Source organism: Anopheles funestus, chromosome 2RL (genome assembly GCF_943734845.2).
Source record: "Anopheles funestus chromosome 2RL, idAnoFuneDA-416_04, whole genome shotgun sequence".
In the NCBI taxonomy this organism is placed as follows: Eukaryota; Metazoa; Arthropoda; class Insecta; order Diptera; family Culicidae; genus Anopheles; species Anopheles funestus.
In genome coordinates, this window is record NC_064598.1 from 83,288,981 (window position 1) to 83,306,336 (window position 17,356).

General features: G+C 45.3%; 1 protein-coding gene across 2 annotated transcripts in view; it reads left to right on the plus strand.

Moving 5' to 3' along the window:
- LOC125764458 (serine proteinase stubble) overlaps positions 1-17,043 on the plus strand; it is a 29,375-nt gene extending 12,332 nt beyond the window's left edge. The window contains exons 3-12 of one of the 2 annotated variants that reach the window (XM_049428730.1): positions 1,053-1,194; positions 7,924-8,081; positions 8,154-9,453; positions 9,533-10,261; positions 10,791-11,504; positions 14,704-14,881; positions 14,954-15,106; positions 15,181-15,296; positions 15,372-15,527; positions 15,610-17,043. In XM_049428730.1, coding sequence (XP_049284687.1) covers positions 1,053-1,194; positions 7,924-8,081; positions 8,154-9,453; positions 9,533-10,261; positions 10,791-11,504; positions 14,704-14,881; positions 14,954-15,106; positions 15,181-15,296; positions 15,372-15,527; positions 15,610-15,770 — 3,807 coding nt within the window. In that variant the 3' untranslated portion in view covers positions 15,771-17,043. The remainder of the gene's footprint in view (positions 1-1,052; positions 1,195-7,923; positions 8,082-8,153; positions 9,454-9,532; positions 10,262-10,790; positions 11,505-14,703; positions 14,882-14,953; positions 15,107-15,180; positions 15,297-15,371; positions 15,528-15,609) is intronic. The other variant, XM_049428731.1, reaches the window with a different exon arrangement.
- The last annotated feature ends 313 nt before the right edge of the window (positions 17,044-17,356 follow it).

The window sequence follows — 17,356 nt, forward strand, 5'->3', positions numbered from 1 at the left end:
GCCCACAAATTATTACATCTCAAAAAAAACGTTTTTATGCGTGTTTTCGGGCCCAAAATCTGCCTTCTATTCGCCTGGGGACTTCGTCCAAGAGCTGCACTTCATTATTCGAGCGCAGCAAAGCGTTAAAGTTATTCGCGGTTTATTTAAGAACACTTTTTTTCGGGACGACAGCAATGGCAATGCAAAGAGTTTTCACTCAAATGTTTGACTTTTTCATCAGCTTCCTGTGGCGAAGTTTCGATAAAGGAAACGCTCGCTTCCCATATTTCCCGTGGGAACTCCCACTAGATTAAGGTGGCATTAAAGCTTTACGAATCAAAAGCTAACTCAAACAGATTTATTGCATATTGCAAGAATTTAAAGTGAAACTATTTACCCGTTGAAGACGCATTGTTATAAGCAGTCTGAAATGCAGCTGCATCTGCCCGGCACAAGATCATGACCTTCAACTTGAACTTGCTGCATGTCTTGTGAGGCTTTTATCACCTGCACACTATTCTGCAACATATTTTGAAGCCGATTGAAGCCCTCAACAGCTCGACTACACACGACGGCTTGCTGTGTCACGATAAAGTTTTGTTCCTTAATCAACGAAGAGTCACGCCAACGAGCGGAAAGACCATCGTAGGTTGATTTAATTTGCAATTAATTACGTACCACCGGTATTTCAGGTAGCGCCACCACGTTCGCTTACGATTTGCTTGCACTAATTTCTTGCCGTGAGGCACCACTGTCCATGCACTATGACTACAACAATGTTTTCAATTAGCCTGACTGACTGTGCTTACTGCTTATTCTACTTCCTCAAGAAAGCACTAAAATGACTGTAGCCCTTAATGTTGCCCAGTTCCACCATCCACACCGTATACAAATGTACAACAAAGCCATCACAACAATCGGTGAAGAAGAAACCTTGAAAACATTATGCAAATTTCGTCTATGACCTTTTTAACTCCCACCATGTCCGTCCCTGTTATGTCTGTCGAGTGTTTTTAATTTGTCCCGTTTCATTGCGATTTTGTTCTGCTTATCTTCACGCTCTCCTGTAGATGTCCAGTGTAGATCTACGCCGGGGGACGGTGAGATGGGGTCGCCATCGCAGTGCCGTCCAGTTCGCTACCCGCCTTGCCCTGCTATTCGCCAGTGTGCTCTCGTCCGCATACAGCAGTCCCGTGTTCCCGTTCACATCGTGTAAGTATACCCGAAAAAAAAAATCAGCACGAAATAACAGTACTGATGGCTGAGATAACACGCCAACTCCGTAACATGGACCAATCACCGGTCCATGTTGGTCGGTTAGGCATCGGATACGTGAAAGAAATCGGGAGTACTGTATGGTGTTATCAGATTTTACAGCTTAATTATCTCTGTAATATGGGTCGATGGCATCGTATTTAATTGGAGACAGCGCTCCATGTATGTCAGAGCTACTATCCCTGTTTGAATGTATTACACCTCATGTTTATTGAACATCATTTAAATGAGGGTGAATTAAATCTTGGGCGATGGACATTTTATTTGCAAAATTAACCCAAATTTTATTTTGACCTGATCAGTAGTGGGCAGTAAGTGGATCTAAAGAAGAAAAAATCATTAAACTCTGCTGGAAATAGCAGTTTTTATGTAAAAGCATAGTATGATAAGAATTGCTGGAATTGCAACATTTTCTGTCGTCTACCATTAATATTGCTGTCATCAATGAAAGATTACTCAAATTTATCTCGAGGACGACGACGAATATCTAATCCAAGTTCAATGTTATTCCCCAAAGATACTCTTAACTCGTAAGACCCAAAATGAAGATCTAGGAATCTGGGTATTCTTTCCCTATGCATCACCTAAAACTGACTACATCTTGGGATTTTTAATTTCAATCACGATCTTCACCTGGTATGGAGCATTTTTCACGCTTCTTCCGATCGTACCACCGTTGCGTAATATGTTCCCTAGTACCGACCAATGCAATATTTACCATCAAAAACGGTATTAAATAGAGCGAACAATTCGTTCAACCATTTGCCAGTCCTCGGGACGGCGATGAACTGGAATAGAATTTTAAAATACCCACACCGAGCTAGTCCTCACGTTTCGGTGTGCCATCCGCATCTAAAGTGACCATTAAAAAAAACTCTTGCTACTCCCGGCAAACAAACCGTATCACTGCAGCAAACCACCAAAAATAAGTAATCATAAAAAAAAGTTTGTAATAATGAAAAGCAGCATAAGAAAATATAAGCGCCAAGAACCGTTAGGGGACAGTTTTCGGTTCCTCCCCAAATCCCGTACGCCGTGTTTCGAACCGAGGGTCACAAAGCACAAGTACGCCTTAATGCGCACAACTTAGTTTTGGGGGGGGGGTGTGGATATTGTGTGGTGGGGTTTATGGTTTCTTTGCGCGTGATGGCTATTGTTTCTCTACCATCGTCTAACCACACGGTCATGTCCGTCCGGTGTCTTCCACCTAGTTCCGTACTCAGTCCGTGAGCGAAAGTGAGCGTTTCCCGTTGGCCATCTATGGAGTTCGGGAGATTCCTTTCGGTGTGGCGTCCAAAGTTTACGCCAGAAGCCACACGGTTGGAATTATCACGCTTTCATACCGGAACTTCTAATCGATGATTGGAGCCTCCGGTGTCTGGCGGAGTTAATTCGGTTCAAAATCCACTACCGTGTCGGAACCGTTTGCTATTGATGTGCGTTTTTCATTATTTTGAGCTGTTTTTATTTTTATTTTCAATCAAAAAGCTTCAAAAGAGAACTCAAAATACGTTTCCCACCATTACGAAAAACAAACTTCTGATCCGCATGTGTTCGGTTATGACAGGCGCAGGGTGGTGGATCGTTATTACGATGCGTTACATTCCCCCCAGCTGGGAATGGGCATCTCTATTATATTTTTTTGTTGGTTTCCTTCTTAACATAACTGCGTGACGCAAAAAAAAAAACCAAACGTGTGCCACCCGCTACTGGTCCGATGCTGGTAGAATAATAACAACCCCCACCCAGGTTAGAAGATCTCCCGCACCGACATCATCATGCTGCAATGCTTTGCCGTTTCTGTAGCTTTCCTGTCGAAACGTTGGTGGAACAATTTGGTGGATGCAGTTTATCGACCCTCCCGGACGACCAAACCAAACAGAAGAGCTACAGACTGGAAAAGCCATCTTCAAGAAGAAAAAAACTAAGTGTAAAGTTGTTTAAAGTTTTTTTTTGTTGGAAACTGTTTCTCTTATGCACCCTTAGGGATTTGGTGACTGGAATGTCTGGTACCGGGTTTTTCTCTCCTAAAAAGTGCTATTAAATATGATATGGCTATGGAAATGATTATTACGATCAAAATACTGGTGATGCCGGCGAAGTACCTTATAAACTGTCTTCAAGCTACGCTTGAATGGCTTGCCGTAATGGCTACCAAACAAGTCGTTGGAGGTTTACATCGTTTATCGCCAGTATTAAACCGTCTGAGGTACTGGGAAAAGTTAATCGTATGGGAAGAAGTGCAGTCGTTTGGAAGTTTAAAATTACGATAGTAAATACTCTTATACACATTATTAAGAACCAGAAGAATAGAGTCCACAAGCGTAAAGCAGCATCACACTCAGTTTTCCTCTAAGCTTAATGCAACGATAAACGATATCCTTATAAATTCGAGCTTAATAGTAAAAGAAAGTCAAGCGGCTAGTGGAATGTCATGCTCAAACCAGCAAACAGTTCCATTTTTATTTATCTATCAATTCTTAAACAAGCAGCCCACACACCATTCTCGGCGGTGAAAGGATGGGTTTACGCGCTGTACTGCTGGACATTCTGCTTTCCCCTCGAACACAACGAAAAACCCCATCTAACTCGATTTGCACGCAACGTTCCGAAATCGACACGTACCAGTTCCAGTTTCGGAGTTCATTTCGAGTGAAAGTAGCCTTGGCGTGGGTTGAAGATGGCGGAACACAAGCAAGCAAAACAAACCCAAAAACTAACAGGCTAAACAATGTCCCATTCTAGTGCAATGCCGGATTCGACATGGAAACGAAAGCGAATGTTTTGTGTATTCCACAAAGCCGGGAGGGAAGAAGTATCTTCACAACCTAAAATAGATCTTTTTTCCAGTAACCAGTCATGTCGTCTAAACCGTGTCCGTCGCTTCACTTTGTTACGGACGCACCTTCCTTTAGCGTGACAGTTCCGTCGGTAGTTTCCATAGATATTGCCACCACCACCGAGGAAAGAAAAGCTTCTTCGCAAACAAAAGAAGAACCGCGGTGGTCCGTTGGGGGAAGCACTTTTTACACGAACCGCACGGACAATTGCGTGAAATTTCGATTTCGCTTTTCGGTGCGGATTTTCTTTTTTCTTTTCTTTTTTTTTGCGAACATCGTTTGAAGTAACCTTTCTTCCTTCCTGGTACCACGCATCGCCACTTTGCTTATCATAACAATTCGTCCCTCGAGGATTTGCAGGTGCGCGGGAAGTGTGCTGGATGCTGGAATGGGTGGACGGGGGTTGCTTTTTAGAAGCATTGCTCATTTCATACCAATTTGGCCATTTCGGCGCGGATCAGGGCCCAACATCGGGTGCGGGGCGCAAGCAAAACCGAGCAATTGAGGTTACCTGCAACGGAAAAATCATCCGCATCGTATCATTTCGTTTGGACGCGGTTGCTTTCTTTGTGTTACATTAGCACCATCATCATTGCTCATCATCATCATCATCGTTCACTGCCGTGATCAGCCACCTCGGGGATGTGCGCGTAATTGACACGGCACCACGAATCGCGCCGCCAATCGCGAGTAGCCGCTATTACAACCCAAAGCTGCCCCTTGGGACGGCCGGCGGGAGTTTCACGCGTTTCACGCTTTTTGAGGTCACTGGGTAAACTGGCTAGGCATGCCAGCATACCTGGGCAGTTTTAATTTACTTTCTTCTTCCGCCAAAAGGCCCGTCCCGCTCGCGTTGGCGCATATCAAGAAGCAATAATTCGTAGCGGGGGAAAGCGGGAAATGTTGCCGTTCTGGTGACGGGTGAAACAATCAACTGTCTCAACCCGCACCTTGCTAACCAAACAACAAACAACCGTGTTCACCCAACACCCCACGGTTCCAAGACGTTCACTTTCGTTCACAAAACAAAACGGTCGGTCACCCGCTACGATCATTAAGCCGCTAAGGGTGAAGTTTGGGAGCGAAATTTGTCATGTTCAATGTTTGAACGCCTCAGCGTCGGTTTGCCAATTCCGGTACGAAATAGCCAACCGCACACGGTCCGGGCATCGCAAAACCGGATTCCCGGGTGACGCACAGCGGATTATGTTCACACTTTACGTCAAGCCCGACCCAGAGAAAGTGTCCGTTGTGTCCGTGGGTGAAGTGAACGGGGAAGCGGCATAAATGGCACCCCAGGGGAAACAGTATGGAAGAAGAACACAACCGAACCTGTGAATGTGCCGTGAGTCACGCGGTTTCGATTCGAAAGCGCAAGTATTGGACTATCATTCCTGTTCGCGTTTTTTTTTTGCTTGATCAAACAGATATGAAACGTGTGGCAAACGAGCGTAGGCGTAGATAGGACTGGGCAGGATACACCGTACAACGACGTGGGTTCGTGTTGATGAGTTGTCTGTGTGTGTGCAATATTACACCCAGAGGAACAGGATATTTTATGTTGAGTAAACTTGGTCGTTGAAAACGTATGTTGCTGTCAATTTTTGCTTCAAAAATTAGGTCACTCTGACATGAGAGCCACGAAATTGAACATATTCTGGGAGCAACAACATTTACGTGGAACAAATTGGTTGGTAGACATATTGGACATTGATTAATTATGCTTATTTAGTGGAGTCGATATATTATTATAAATAAAATATCTGATAAAATGGTCATGTTCATTAACGAATTATATTTTACAAATAATCCATCTTTGTAAAGATAAATGATCGGCAAACTCGCTCAGAATAAGCATAGATTTAACTGCATACCTGAGGAACTGAATCGAGACACAACAACCAACCAACTTGAACTTGACTTTGAACTTGCTTGTTCAGGAAAAAGGAACTGAAATGACACAAAAGAGATCATACAGCCATTGCCAACGGCGGTTCTCAGCATACACAACGAAAAAAAGAACAACGCAACTACTGCCTTGTTCCCGCAGTATTTCTCGCTACCGCGACCAGCGGCCATTGCCATTCCGATTGTTGACTGCCGTTGGTTCGCATGTTGGTCACACGTTCCGTTCGTTGGCGGCGTATAAACGGGTTTTGGGTTATGCAAACCCCCAACGGTCAATTCTAGAGAGCCATTTCCAGCCTAACCGGAACGTTGGGATGTTCAGAAGCCTACAACAGCTCGACCAGCGACCTGTCGTAGAGACTCCACTGTCTACCGTAGCAATGAAAACAAACAAAGTTAATTTAGCCCATTGTGGAGGGAGTGGATTTTGCAATGCCCGACCAATGCTCTACAATCTTCGGTGCCTAGGTTTTCTACGCCAAGTCTATAACGAGCTTTGACAGCTGGAGACACTACCCGATACACTCGACGCGATGTGCTGGCAGGGCATTCTTGTTAATGCATGACCCCGCCATTCACGTTACTACTAACGATGAGAAAACATCTGTATCTAGTCATTTCATTGGAGCGAAGAATTATCATGCATGTGTCTGTGGTACGTGTCAGTTCCGGTTCGGAAGCAATGATGCATTGTTACGCGGATAAACCCGGAGCAGTTAGTTCACCACTTCTGGAGGGGCGTGTTTTTAATTTCCCTAGTGTCAACCCTGGTAGCGATCGCGATAATGTTACGCCTCTGCTGACAACTTTCATAACTCCTTTAAGTGTCTGATCGTTTCCTACGATACAGCGCCACATTTATGAAACGCATGGTGTATCTTTACTCGGGACATCCCCAACCAGATAAAGCAATCCCTCACGTAAAGCCAAACAATTCAACCACTTTTACCGAAAGCAAATCTTTGCCTTGATTGTTGCGATGAATCATTGACAAGCGCTGATGGATAAATCTTGTTTTAACGGTGCACGGTTCCACCGACGGAAAAGAAAGTAATCTTCTGGCAAAACCCTCAACGACACCCCAAACGTAAAGCTGAAAAGATTTTTTGAGCCGAAGAAAGTAAAACTCCACTTCCCTTTTCCCTTCATTCGTGGTTCATTGGCGCATTCAAGCTGCAGTTTTGAGCGCTTCTCGGAGAGCAATCATACCACGCCAACAAAGGGGCAATTGTATAAGAACCATAAATCGAGGTAAACGATACCCTGGGCTGACCCACTTTCGAGGGCTCCCGTTTTGGAGCTCAAGTAAACAAGACCAATGGAACAAGTTTCAGCTGAAAGCGAGAGAAAGAGAGAGATAGTGAGCATGGCAGAGAGGGAACCTGTTGGGGGTGAGTGGAACGGTTTCATTTTAAATTCCATCCAGCATCCAGCCATTTCCTGGGAAGCGTGTCCTATTCGGGACATTCAGTAATTCATGAGCGCACGGAATGTGACAACAGTACGTTTTGCTCTTGCTGCATCCCTAACGTTTGCCTTTAAAGACCTACACCATGAGTGTTTCTAACGCTCGAATGTACTCTGTCTGGCGCTTATCGGATGATTTTAGAGAGCATGCAAATGGATCGTGGGATTCGCAGGTGTCAGTGTTCGGGAGGAAAAGATTTTTACGTGCGATAAGGTGCTAAAAAATAACGCATTGACCTAGTCTCTTCCACGGGATGAAATCGACGTGATGGTCACAGTTCAGGATGGAATAAGTTGAAAACTGGTTTCTGAACTTTTTTGACGAATCGCGTTTAAGAATACCACTAAATGTTTACAACTGCCCTATTTTTATGACCATTGATGCTAGTAAACGAATACTTAAAGCTTACATACAACTAACTAATCTTTGTTTTGCTCTTTATCTTTCTAGTTCAAGCTAGCAGAAATCTTCGACATCTTCCCTGCGTGGTACGTAACACCGGTGAGGAAGGAATTTGCATGTTCGCTATCGATTGCTTTAAGTCGAACGGAACACATTTAGGCGTGTGTATCGATAAAATATTCTTTGGATCTTGCTGTCAAGTGAATGTAAGTAGCATTCGAGTTTGGGGATAAATGCAAACATGCCATTGGGCTTTACATTTCCATCGTTTCCCACAGGATGATCGGTTGCTGTTCGATCCAGACATAACGGATAACAGCATAGATCACAACTCAGTCGGCAATTTCCAACATTTTCCTCAGTCCTCGGTGATGAACACGCACAGAAAACCACCTCTTACGGAAACGCGTCTACCGACAACACCTGCTAGCAATGGAACCAAGTACGAACTGCTCAGTACCTCGACGACTACGAGACGAACGACTGCTAAGAACAATCGCCGCACGACCTCTACCGTGCGTACTACGAAAGCTCCCCTAAAGGTGCAGCAAAAAGATGATTTACAGACGACTACAGAGTATCAAGAATTCACAACCTTTCAATATGTACAGAGCAGTAAAAATCCTTCAGGCACTCAATCTATAGCAGCATCGAATGGAGCAGTCAACAAGCGTCCTTCTCCTGCACGTCCCAGTGTTCCAAGTTTGGTAACCCAGGATAACCGAACTTCTACGACTAGAGCAACTACTCCTAAACCTTACAAAAATCGTCGTCCTACGACTAATAAAACGACAACGATACGTCCGCCTAATCGACGACCTTCCCAGCCATTAACGACAAGTACGGAAACTCCAACAACGACACCACCCTTGACGACTAGGAAAGTTTCGGGACAAAACACCAGACAGCCAACAACTTCAACTACGATTGGATTCCGTAAGCCTCCTAGCACGATCGCTGCGGCACAAACGCAAACCACCATTGGCTCCAGACGACCAACAACGACGCAATCTTCGCCGAAAACCGAATCCACCACACCTTCCGTGACGTATTCGCGTCGACCTACAACATCTCCTTCGTTGGTGCCTTTAACAAAACCCACTTCAAACCGAAGACGACCTACGACTAGTACGACACCATCGACTACAACGACCGTGACGGCTGCGCCCAGTACCGATACTACCCGAGCTCCTCGTCCTAGACCTAAACCAACTTCACAGGTAGCTACCGTACCGGCTACATCGTTAGATCATCTGATCGAGACGCATTCCTCCAGCTCTGAATCATCAGCTAGTGCTGTTGTTTCGACTAGTCCCACGAAATTAACCTACCCAACAACCACTGTTAAAGTGACGCACCCCACCACCCCAACGCCAACCCCTACTCCTACTCCCGCTTCCTCCACTAAGAGAACTACACAATCCGAACCATCCGTACAATCGTCTACTGTAAAAGTTCCGGGATCTTCCCTAGAACTAGGTGACGGCGGAGATCTTGCAACACTTTCACGTCCCGGTCTCGTTACATGGACGAGTATACTAGAAGACGCACCTACGGAGCGTCCCAGCGTCAATCAAGGTAAGTTAGACTAAGGTAGCATGCTTTACATAAACTTCTTCGTACGCTCATGACGCTCATACATCATGCATCCCGACAGGCCCAACCACTTCCAACAGCTGGATACTTATACAGACACTAACCCCCGAAGAGGTCATTGCTAGTAATCAAACTAACCAGCATGAACCATCATCCTCCACTCACATACCACCTGCATCCGTCGAGGTGTCCTTCGCGCAGGACACCAAGTTACCGATCGAATCGCTTCTTCCGGAAGCGGCCTACGTATACAATACGGTACAAGAGGAACCAGCGCAAAATGTCCTCTTGCTACCGGACGCTCTCTCGGTACATTCGCAAGTAACGTCCACATCTCGATCACCCGGACAAACAAATCTCGAATCCTTGGAAGCTAATGCAAAAACTACGGAAAGTTCTTTCGTTAGCACCGGTAGCTACACCAAACAAAGTACGATCGAGCCACCGAGTACGACAAGCACTACCGTTCGTCATTCATCCATCGTATCGTCATCGACTGAAGGTACCACCATAAGTACCGGGCCTAGCTCAGCGTCTTCCATCGCCCAACTGTCTATCACCAAACCTCCCCACAAGCCCAGTAGCCAAGCGGTAGAGATTAACGTATCGCTCGAAACGACATCAGCCTCCGTGACATCGACGACCATTTCTACCGCACCGACAACGACGATTCCGCCCGCGAGTGTAGCTTCGACTCATTTTACATCTTCCGCCGCACCGACATTAACGACTAGTGATATGTTTGCGAGCGTATCTGAACAGACATCATCAGCATCTAGTGAGGAATCTGGTAAATTGCATGGCTTTTAAAATAATCGGTTCAACCGAACCGCACACTAACTTCATTCATTTTGTGACTAACCGCATGCAGTGAAGATGACCGAAACGACAAAGCACAAGTAAATCCAATGACAAGCGTCGCGTAAATGCAATCATTAATAACATAATTCCGTGCGCAGGAACGTCCGCGCTTGTGTGCCTGGGAGATGTATAAATGGCACTATTAACAGATGTCAATTATCCTTTTATTAGTTTGCTCGCGTACCATGGAAGACATCGTTCATTTTGGGTTCGCTTGTTTCATGTATCCTAATCCAAGGATAAATACAATTATTCGTAGCAAAAGCTTATTTCAAAAGCACATTTGTAGCACTGATAAACCATTAACATTTCCATTGGGTTGTTGTGCTCTGGCTTGAAGTTCATTCGTGTTGCAGCCTAGAAAAGAACCGTGCACAACATGTTGACGGTTTATTTACCTTCAAGTAGAGACGTTAAATATAGGGCCTTTAATAACCGTTCATTTACTATCATCACAGGCGCATCCTCTACTACCGATGGTTGGTCATCTTCCAAGCGACCTATCGATACGACATCCACCACGGAAGCAATGCTCGTCCGTGAGACTACAACGGCTGTGGAAGAGTCGATCGAAAGTGCAACGGAGGGTAGCGGAGAGGAAGAGTCTGGCAGTGGCAGCGAAGAAGGCTCCAGTGAGGAAGAGGAGGAAGAGGAAGGAGAAGTAACAGATGAAAGTGAAGAAACCATCGATGCCACGACAACCTCGATCGAGAACGTTACCGACTCCCTGCATAAGGTGACGAACGAAAGCAGCACCCTTATGACTTCTACCCCAGCAAGTATCTCCTCATCGCAAAGCACCACAGTATCCTCGACCTCGGCAACACTGGAGACCAACACTATGGCAGCCTCAACCTTGTCACCGGTTTCGATCTCCAGCGGCGTGACGAGCCCAAGCTCAGCCCCATCAACGCTGTCAACGACGTCAAGCAACACGTCGACAGCATCACCATTGCCGCCTGTGACATCCGACCGTGGTCCAACCACCGAGGGCACGACAACCGGAATGCCGATCAAGTTCCCCGAGCAATCGGTAGGCAATCAGTCGGCGCTTCCGACAACGACCACACTGGCGATGCTTGCCAACGTAACCACGGACGGTGTAACGCTGGCACCCGATTTCCTGACCACATCCACCCTGCCAACCCTCGAGGGCATTGATTACCGATCGGGTGAGTAAACCTTTGACCTGTCTGAACTATATCGCACATGCAACGCATGCCACAGAGCGATTACCACCGATCCACCGAAAATTATCTCATCTTACGGAACCTCCACGGGACCTAATGTCCCAATGCCACGTTATGTCTCATTACGAGCATATTCCGTCTTCGCTCGTCAACTTGCGGGCCACGTTTTACTCTGAATGTTTGTTTGCCTCTCCTCGCACAAACAGACACAGACACACACAAACACCTGAGGATGCCTTTGGGGATCCGTTGGTGTGGATGGTCATAAAAATATAACATAAATAATTGATAATAACATAAAACAATTTCAACCTTGAAAGCAAGTTCAATGCTTCCTCCGCACGCCATCGCCCTGCAGAGGGAAAACCACAGCCAAACGCTTCAGTCACGAAGATCCGATCGGAATTACTCTTCTTCGCTTACTGGTACTACACCGTAAGGATCGAGACGAGCAACAATGCTCATGCCGCATGGCTGTTTCTTCTTCAGCCTGTCTTTGTCATTACCACCGTATCGGCCAGCCATTCCCGATAGTGGTAGCAGACATTGGGCTGCGGGTGTCGGGTGTCGGCCTATTGCCTAATGCAAACCGGACCGAGAATTCAACTCGTTTCGCGATTGCCGTTTGTAGCAGGTCAACCTCAGCGCTACGGAAGGGAACGAAAAGAACGATCCGCTTCCACCTTACATGTATCATGTGTATCATCTTCGTGCAGGAATTCCTCCTTCGGGGAAGATCCTGCGCAAGATGTTTCGCGCAGGTGGATCGATGAGAGGCGTGCGAGGTAGTGCAGATTTTTTTTGTTCATGTTGTACACTCAACTAAAAATAAACAATACCTCACTCGAAATATTTGCGAGGCACCTTTCGACGACCCCGTAGCCACAAGGCGTACGGATGAGGCCGAGACGAGCACGACCTGTTTCAAAATCGATTACACTGATCACTATCGACAGGTAGATTCTATTTACCAATACCTTTAGGCCTTTCGGGACGAACAATGGTGCGGGAATGATTGATAGTCTGATAAATTAGCTTTATGTATTTAAGTACCCTTCTCGTGGGTGTCCACGGTCCGAAACCCACTACTACCCAAGGAGAATTGATTTTTGGCAAACTGGAAAGCCATTTGACTTTGAAATCTTTTATTGATTTTTGGCAAACTGGAAAGGCATCTGACTTTGTAATCTTACTCATCATTTGTTCACAGTTTGAGAACAATTCCTTAAGAACAATCTTAATATAACACCCATCACTGTGCTACAATCAAGCACTAAATTCAATTGCTTTAACCAGCAGTTTGCACACATCCCAACCCGGTATGAAATATTATCGAATCTTGACTTGCTAGCATCGGTGTAGCGCAAATACAAAAGTAACAATCACATCATTGAGGATGAGGCGTCCAGCATGAGAGCGAACGCCCGGACGTCCATATGTAAGCGTGAACATGTCCCAACACCTGATTTACTGGTTTTTCGGGCTTGAATAAAATAAATTATTTATATTTACTTAATGGTATCATTACTATCACACCGGTAATGTTGATTTATGTCCCGCAAATGGTTCGGCACGCAGCTCTTGCCGGCATGCGGCTTTGACAGTGCGCACGTTGCGTGATCCTTCCAGCCTTAGAGTCGTCGTTGTCGCCCGTGATCATGCAGGGCATTCACAGGTCGTTTGTTATCCGGTTTTTGTTTCGCCCGCGTACATTTCATACTTTGTTCGGAGAGCACAGGCTCCGGTAGGCACGAAGAGGCTCAGCAGCATCATGGTTTACGGTGACGGGGATCGCCAATTGTGACGCATCGGTTCGGTTTTTGGATCGCAAGCATCTCGGACTTCTCTCGGAATTTCATGCTGCGGAATGCATGGAGTGCAGTCCATCGTCCGGCGGTGGCTTATCGCTTGCATGTAAACATTATGTAATTAATTGTTGCCGCAGGGTACATTCAGGTGTTGGACAGCACGCAGCACGATCCGTCGTCCGGTTACTGACATTGTATTGTTTGCCTGCAAGGAAATTCGATACAGTTCTTTGACATTCAGCATGCCAGAAATGGGAATTAAACGGGGTTGCGATCGATTTCACTCGATAGCTAACATATGTTTACAATGTTTAACGTTTCGTAAAGATTTCGAGAGAAAGAAAATATTGCTTTTGTACCAAGTGATAACATTAATAATTATAACACAACGAATCCCTCAAAGGACCCTTTGTGCCCTCGTCTGCGCTTGAAGAAGTCTTATTATATTACACATTTTCACGCCGTTGTTGTTGATAGAATCATCCCAACAAGATGAATTACTTCTAGAGCTAACTATCATTTATCATACATTAAACCTCCGAAGAGCTCTAGTCTTAACATTCAATTACCTCGCCCCCCAGGCTAAGGCGACAGTGTTGATGCCCGCTACGAATTGATCGTTCGCGGTATGGTGCTGCTCCATAGCAACATAAAACTCTCGTTGACAGCGCATTACATCCAGAGTTCCCAATCTCCAGCAGTCTCGGAATAAGTGCGAATAGAGCCGATGGTGCATACTGCCCGTTCTTATCCGCGGTCTCGTCTAATGATAATCGGATGCTGTTTTCTTCTGGTTTGTTTGCAATGTTCGCTTCTCTTCTTCCCGCGAAGCGTATATTTCATTACATATTATGCACGCTGTCGTTTTGATCGTCGTCCTCGGTACGGTTTGCTTATCCTTGCGTGCGACTGTTCCTCCAACCGATTGGTTGGAATCGAATTAATCTTCACTGCTGCACTCGCTATGCCCGATAGTCGCGATACACGTTTAACGCGGTGGATAGCTTAAGTCAGCATGCGATAAACAAACGAAACAAACTGGTTCCCACACTCAGCATGCCACTCAGCGGTATTAGCTCGTCCCGCTGCTACACCGCACACACGTTTAAGTGATACACAATACGCATGCACATCAAGATCGTACGGATCTGATTGGGCAAAGGATCATTTACAATTTTTATGGCAGCATAATTACGATTCATTCATCCTCGCTCGCCGAACAACTCATTACTGCACGCACAACGGGCCTGCAGCAAGATGAAGTTGATTTTCTTATTTATCTGCCGCATTTTCTTTCATTTTATCGATCTGCATTACGAGCATATATTTATACGGAGCTGTTTTGTTTCTATTCTTTCTTTTACCCGCCTTAGTGTGCGGCAAACGGATGTTCCCCGAGCCGCGTATCGTCGGTGGCACGAAGGCAGCATTTGGCCGTTGGCCCTGGCAAATATCGCTTCGTCAGTGGAGAACATCTACCTATCTGCACAAGTGCGGTGCGGCACTGCTGAACGAAAACTGGGCCATCACAGCTGCTCACTGCGTTGACAAGTAAGTACATGGGACTGCCGGACCTGGTCGCAAATCTACATCGCATTAATTCACCATTCTTTTGCCACACAGCGTTCCGCCGTCGGATCTGTTGCTACGGTTAGGCGAGTACGATCTGGCATTGGAGGAGGAACCTTACGGTTATCAGGAGCGCCGAGTACAGATCGTCGCCTCTCATCCACAGTTCGATCCGCGAACGTTCGAATATGATCTAGCACTTTTGAGGTAAGAGAAAGCAGCCCTCAGCTCATCCAGATCATGCGATAGTGAACGCCATTAACATTCGAATGTTTCTTTAGATTCTACGAACCGGTGATCTTCCAGCCGAACATCATTCCCGTCTGCGTACCGGAGAACGATGAGAACTTCATCGGAAGAACAGCATTCGTTACCGGGTGGGGTCGTCTATACGAAGGTAAGATAAAGATAGCGGCATAAAAAACCCCAGATAACTCAATGCATTAATGGTCCACACTCCATTCTTCTTCAGATGGACCACTGCCGAGTGTGCTACAGGAGGTTACCGTGCCGGTGATTGAAAATAAGATCTGTGAGACGATGTACAGGAGCGCCGGTTACATCGAGCACATTCCGCACATTTTCATCTGTGCCGGTTGGAAGAAGGGAGGTTATGACTCTTGTGAAGGTAGGTATATGGCACTTACACCAAACGCGAGGAGACGGCCTTCACAGTTAATCAAACATTGTCTCATTGTCATTGCTTTCAGGTGACTCCGGTGGTCCGATGGTAATTCAACGTCCAGACAAGCGATTCCTGCTCGCGGGAGTAATTTCCTGGGGAATCGGTTGCGCTGAACCAAATCAACCCGGTGTCTACACCAGGATATCTGAGTTCCGGGATTGGATCAACCAGATTCTACAGTTTTAAACCGTCACAAGGCGCGTGATGATAAACTGATAAACGTATGCAGTAGCCATGCTACCTGTTTGGTGTATAGATCCTTGGAACAGTGCTCTCCGGGAAGACTTCCGATCTGGAACACGACCAGATCGACCTTGTCGACCTTTCAACGGTTTGACGTGTAGTTGTTGATGTTTGATAATTCGTTTACGCATAGCATACACTTTTATAAGGTGCCGTTTTGATCATCGATCTGCCAGCGGCACAGATCGTCCTGCTAAACGATCGCCCAACCCACTGGCAGGTTGATCGTCGACATCTTTTCGGTGACACGGTCAAGTTTAGAGCAATTGTGTTAAGTTATTCCCGTCCCGAAGTATTGCTCAAAGCATCCACAACCCAGTGAGTTCATGGACACTCAAGAAGGTATTATTTAGTTGACACGAGGTGGTAGAATTGGCAATCGTTACAACAAACACACACACCAAGCTGTACGCATTTCGATCACAAATGCTCATTAAAGTTCACACACTATCTTTAGCCTAGCACGAAAGGAAAGAGAAACACAAAAAACAACACAGTAGTAAAGTAGGACCGTTTTAATTAAAGTACGTTGTGATAAATCAATGCATCTTCGCAAGCGTTGCAACGTGAGCGCAGCGGATCCCAGTGCACTTGTGCTGCACGGGGATGAATGATGCGAAACTAGAGTTACGGCAGTTATCGGTAGTTAGACACTATTTTGCAAGTAAAGTACATGCTACATGGTAAGACGACTTTATTTATTTATTTATATTCGGCTAGATACGTTTGGTAGGGTCGCATGTCTAGATTAGGGGCAAACACAAAACACAAACATAAGGGCGAAACATATGGATGCGTGCCTAGACAATAACGACACGTTTAGAAACAATCGCGTAAAGGTGCTTCTGTTAGTGCAAGACCAATGTGTAACCGGTGAGCATTCTTGTCAGAAGATTTTCAGCTAGTGTGTGACAATTTTCCTGTACATATTTTAACGTAAGGAGCCACATCCATTCCGATAACATCTATTTAAATTCGACTGTACTATACTTTGAAATAAACATTTTAAACAACTAAAAATTACTGTGCGTTTACTGTTCGTTATTACACTTTTCTTTTTCACTCTGTTCTATGTCTTTTTGAAAACCTTTAACTTTAGTTTAAGCCAAGTGAAACCAGGTGCATTCGTAGATCAATAAATATCACAATTATTGAAAAACTTACCTCAACATTAAAATTGTAAAGCTTTTTATTGCTTGTGTTTACAATACTCTTATCTTCAAGTGTAGAAACATATACACTTTGTAATAATTTTCCAATCTAGGTGGGATTAACAAGAAACTACAAGGGGAACATATTTATTTGAAACATTAAAAAATACCCTTTTCCGATTGACTTGACACACATAATCAAATAAAATTGGGACCCTTATAAAATCCCAAAGTTATGCTATTGCTTCACAAGTAGTTCCTTCAATTTACCGCTAGATGGCGCTAATCAACTGATCGAAGAAAGGCGAAATCATAACTGCTCGATTTTTTAAATCAGTTATGTTGCAAGCATATCGTAACGGCAATTTCCCAACTGTT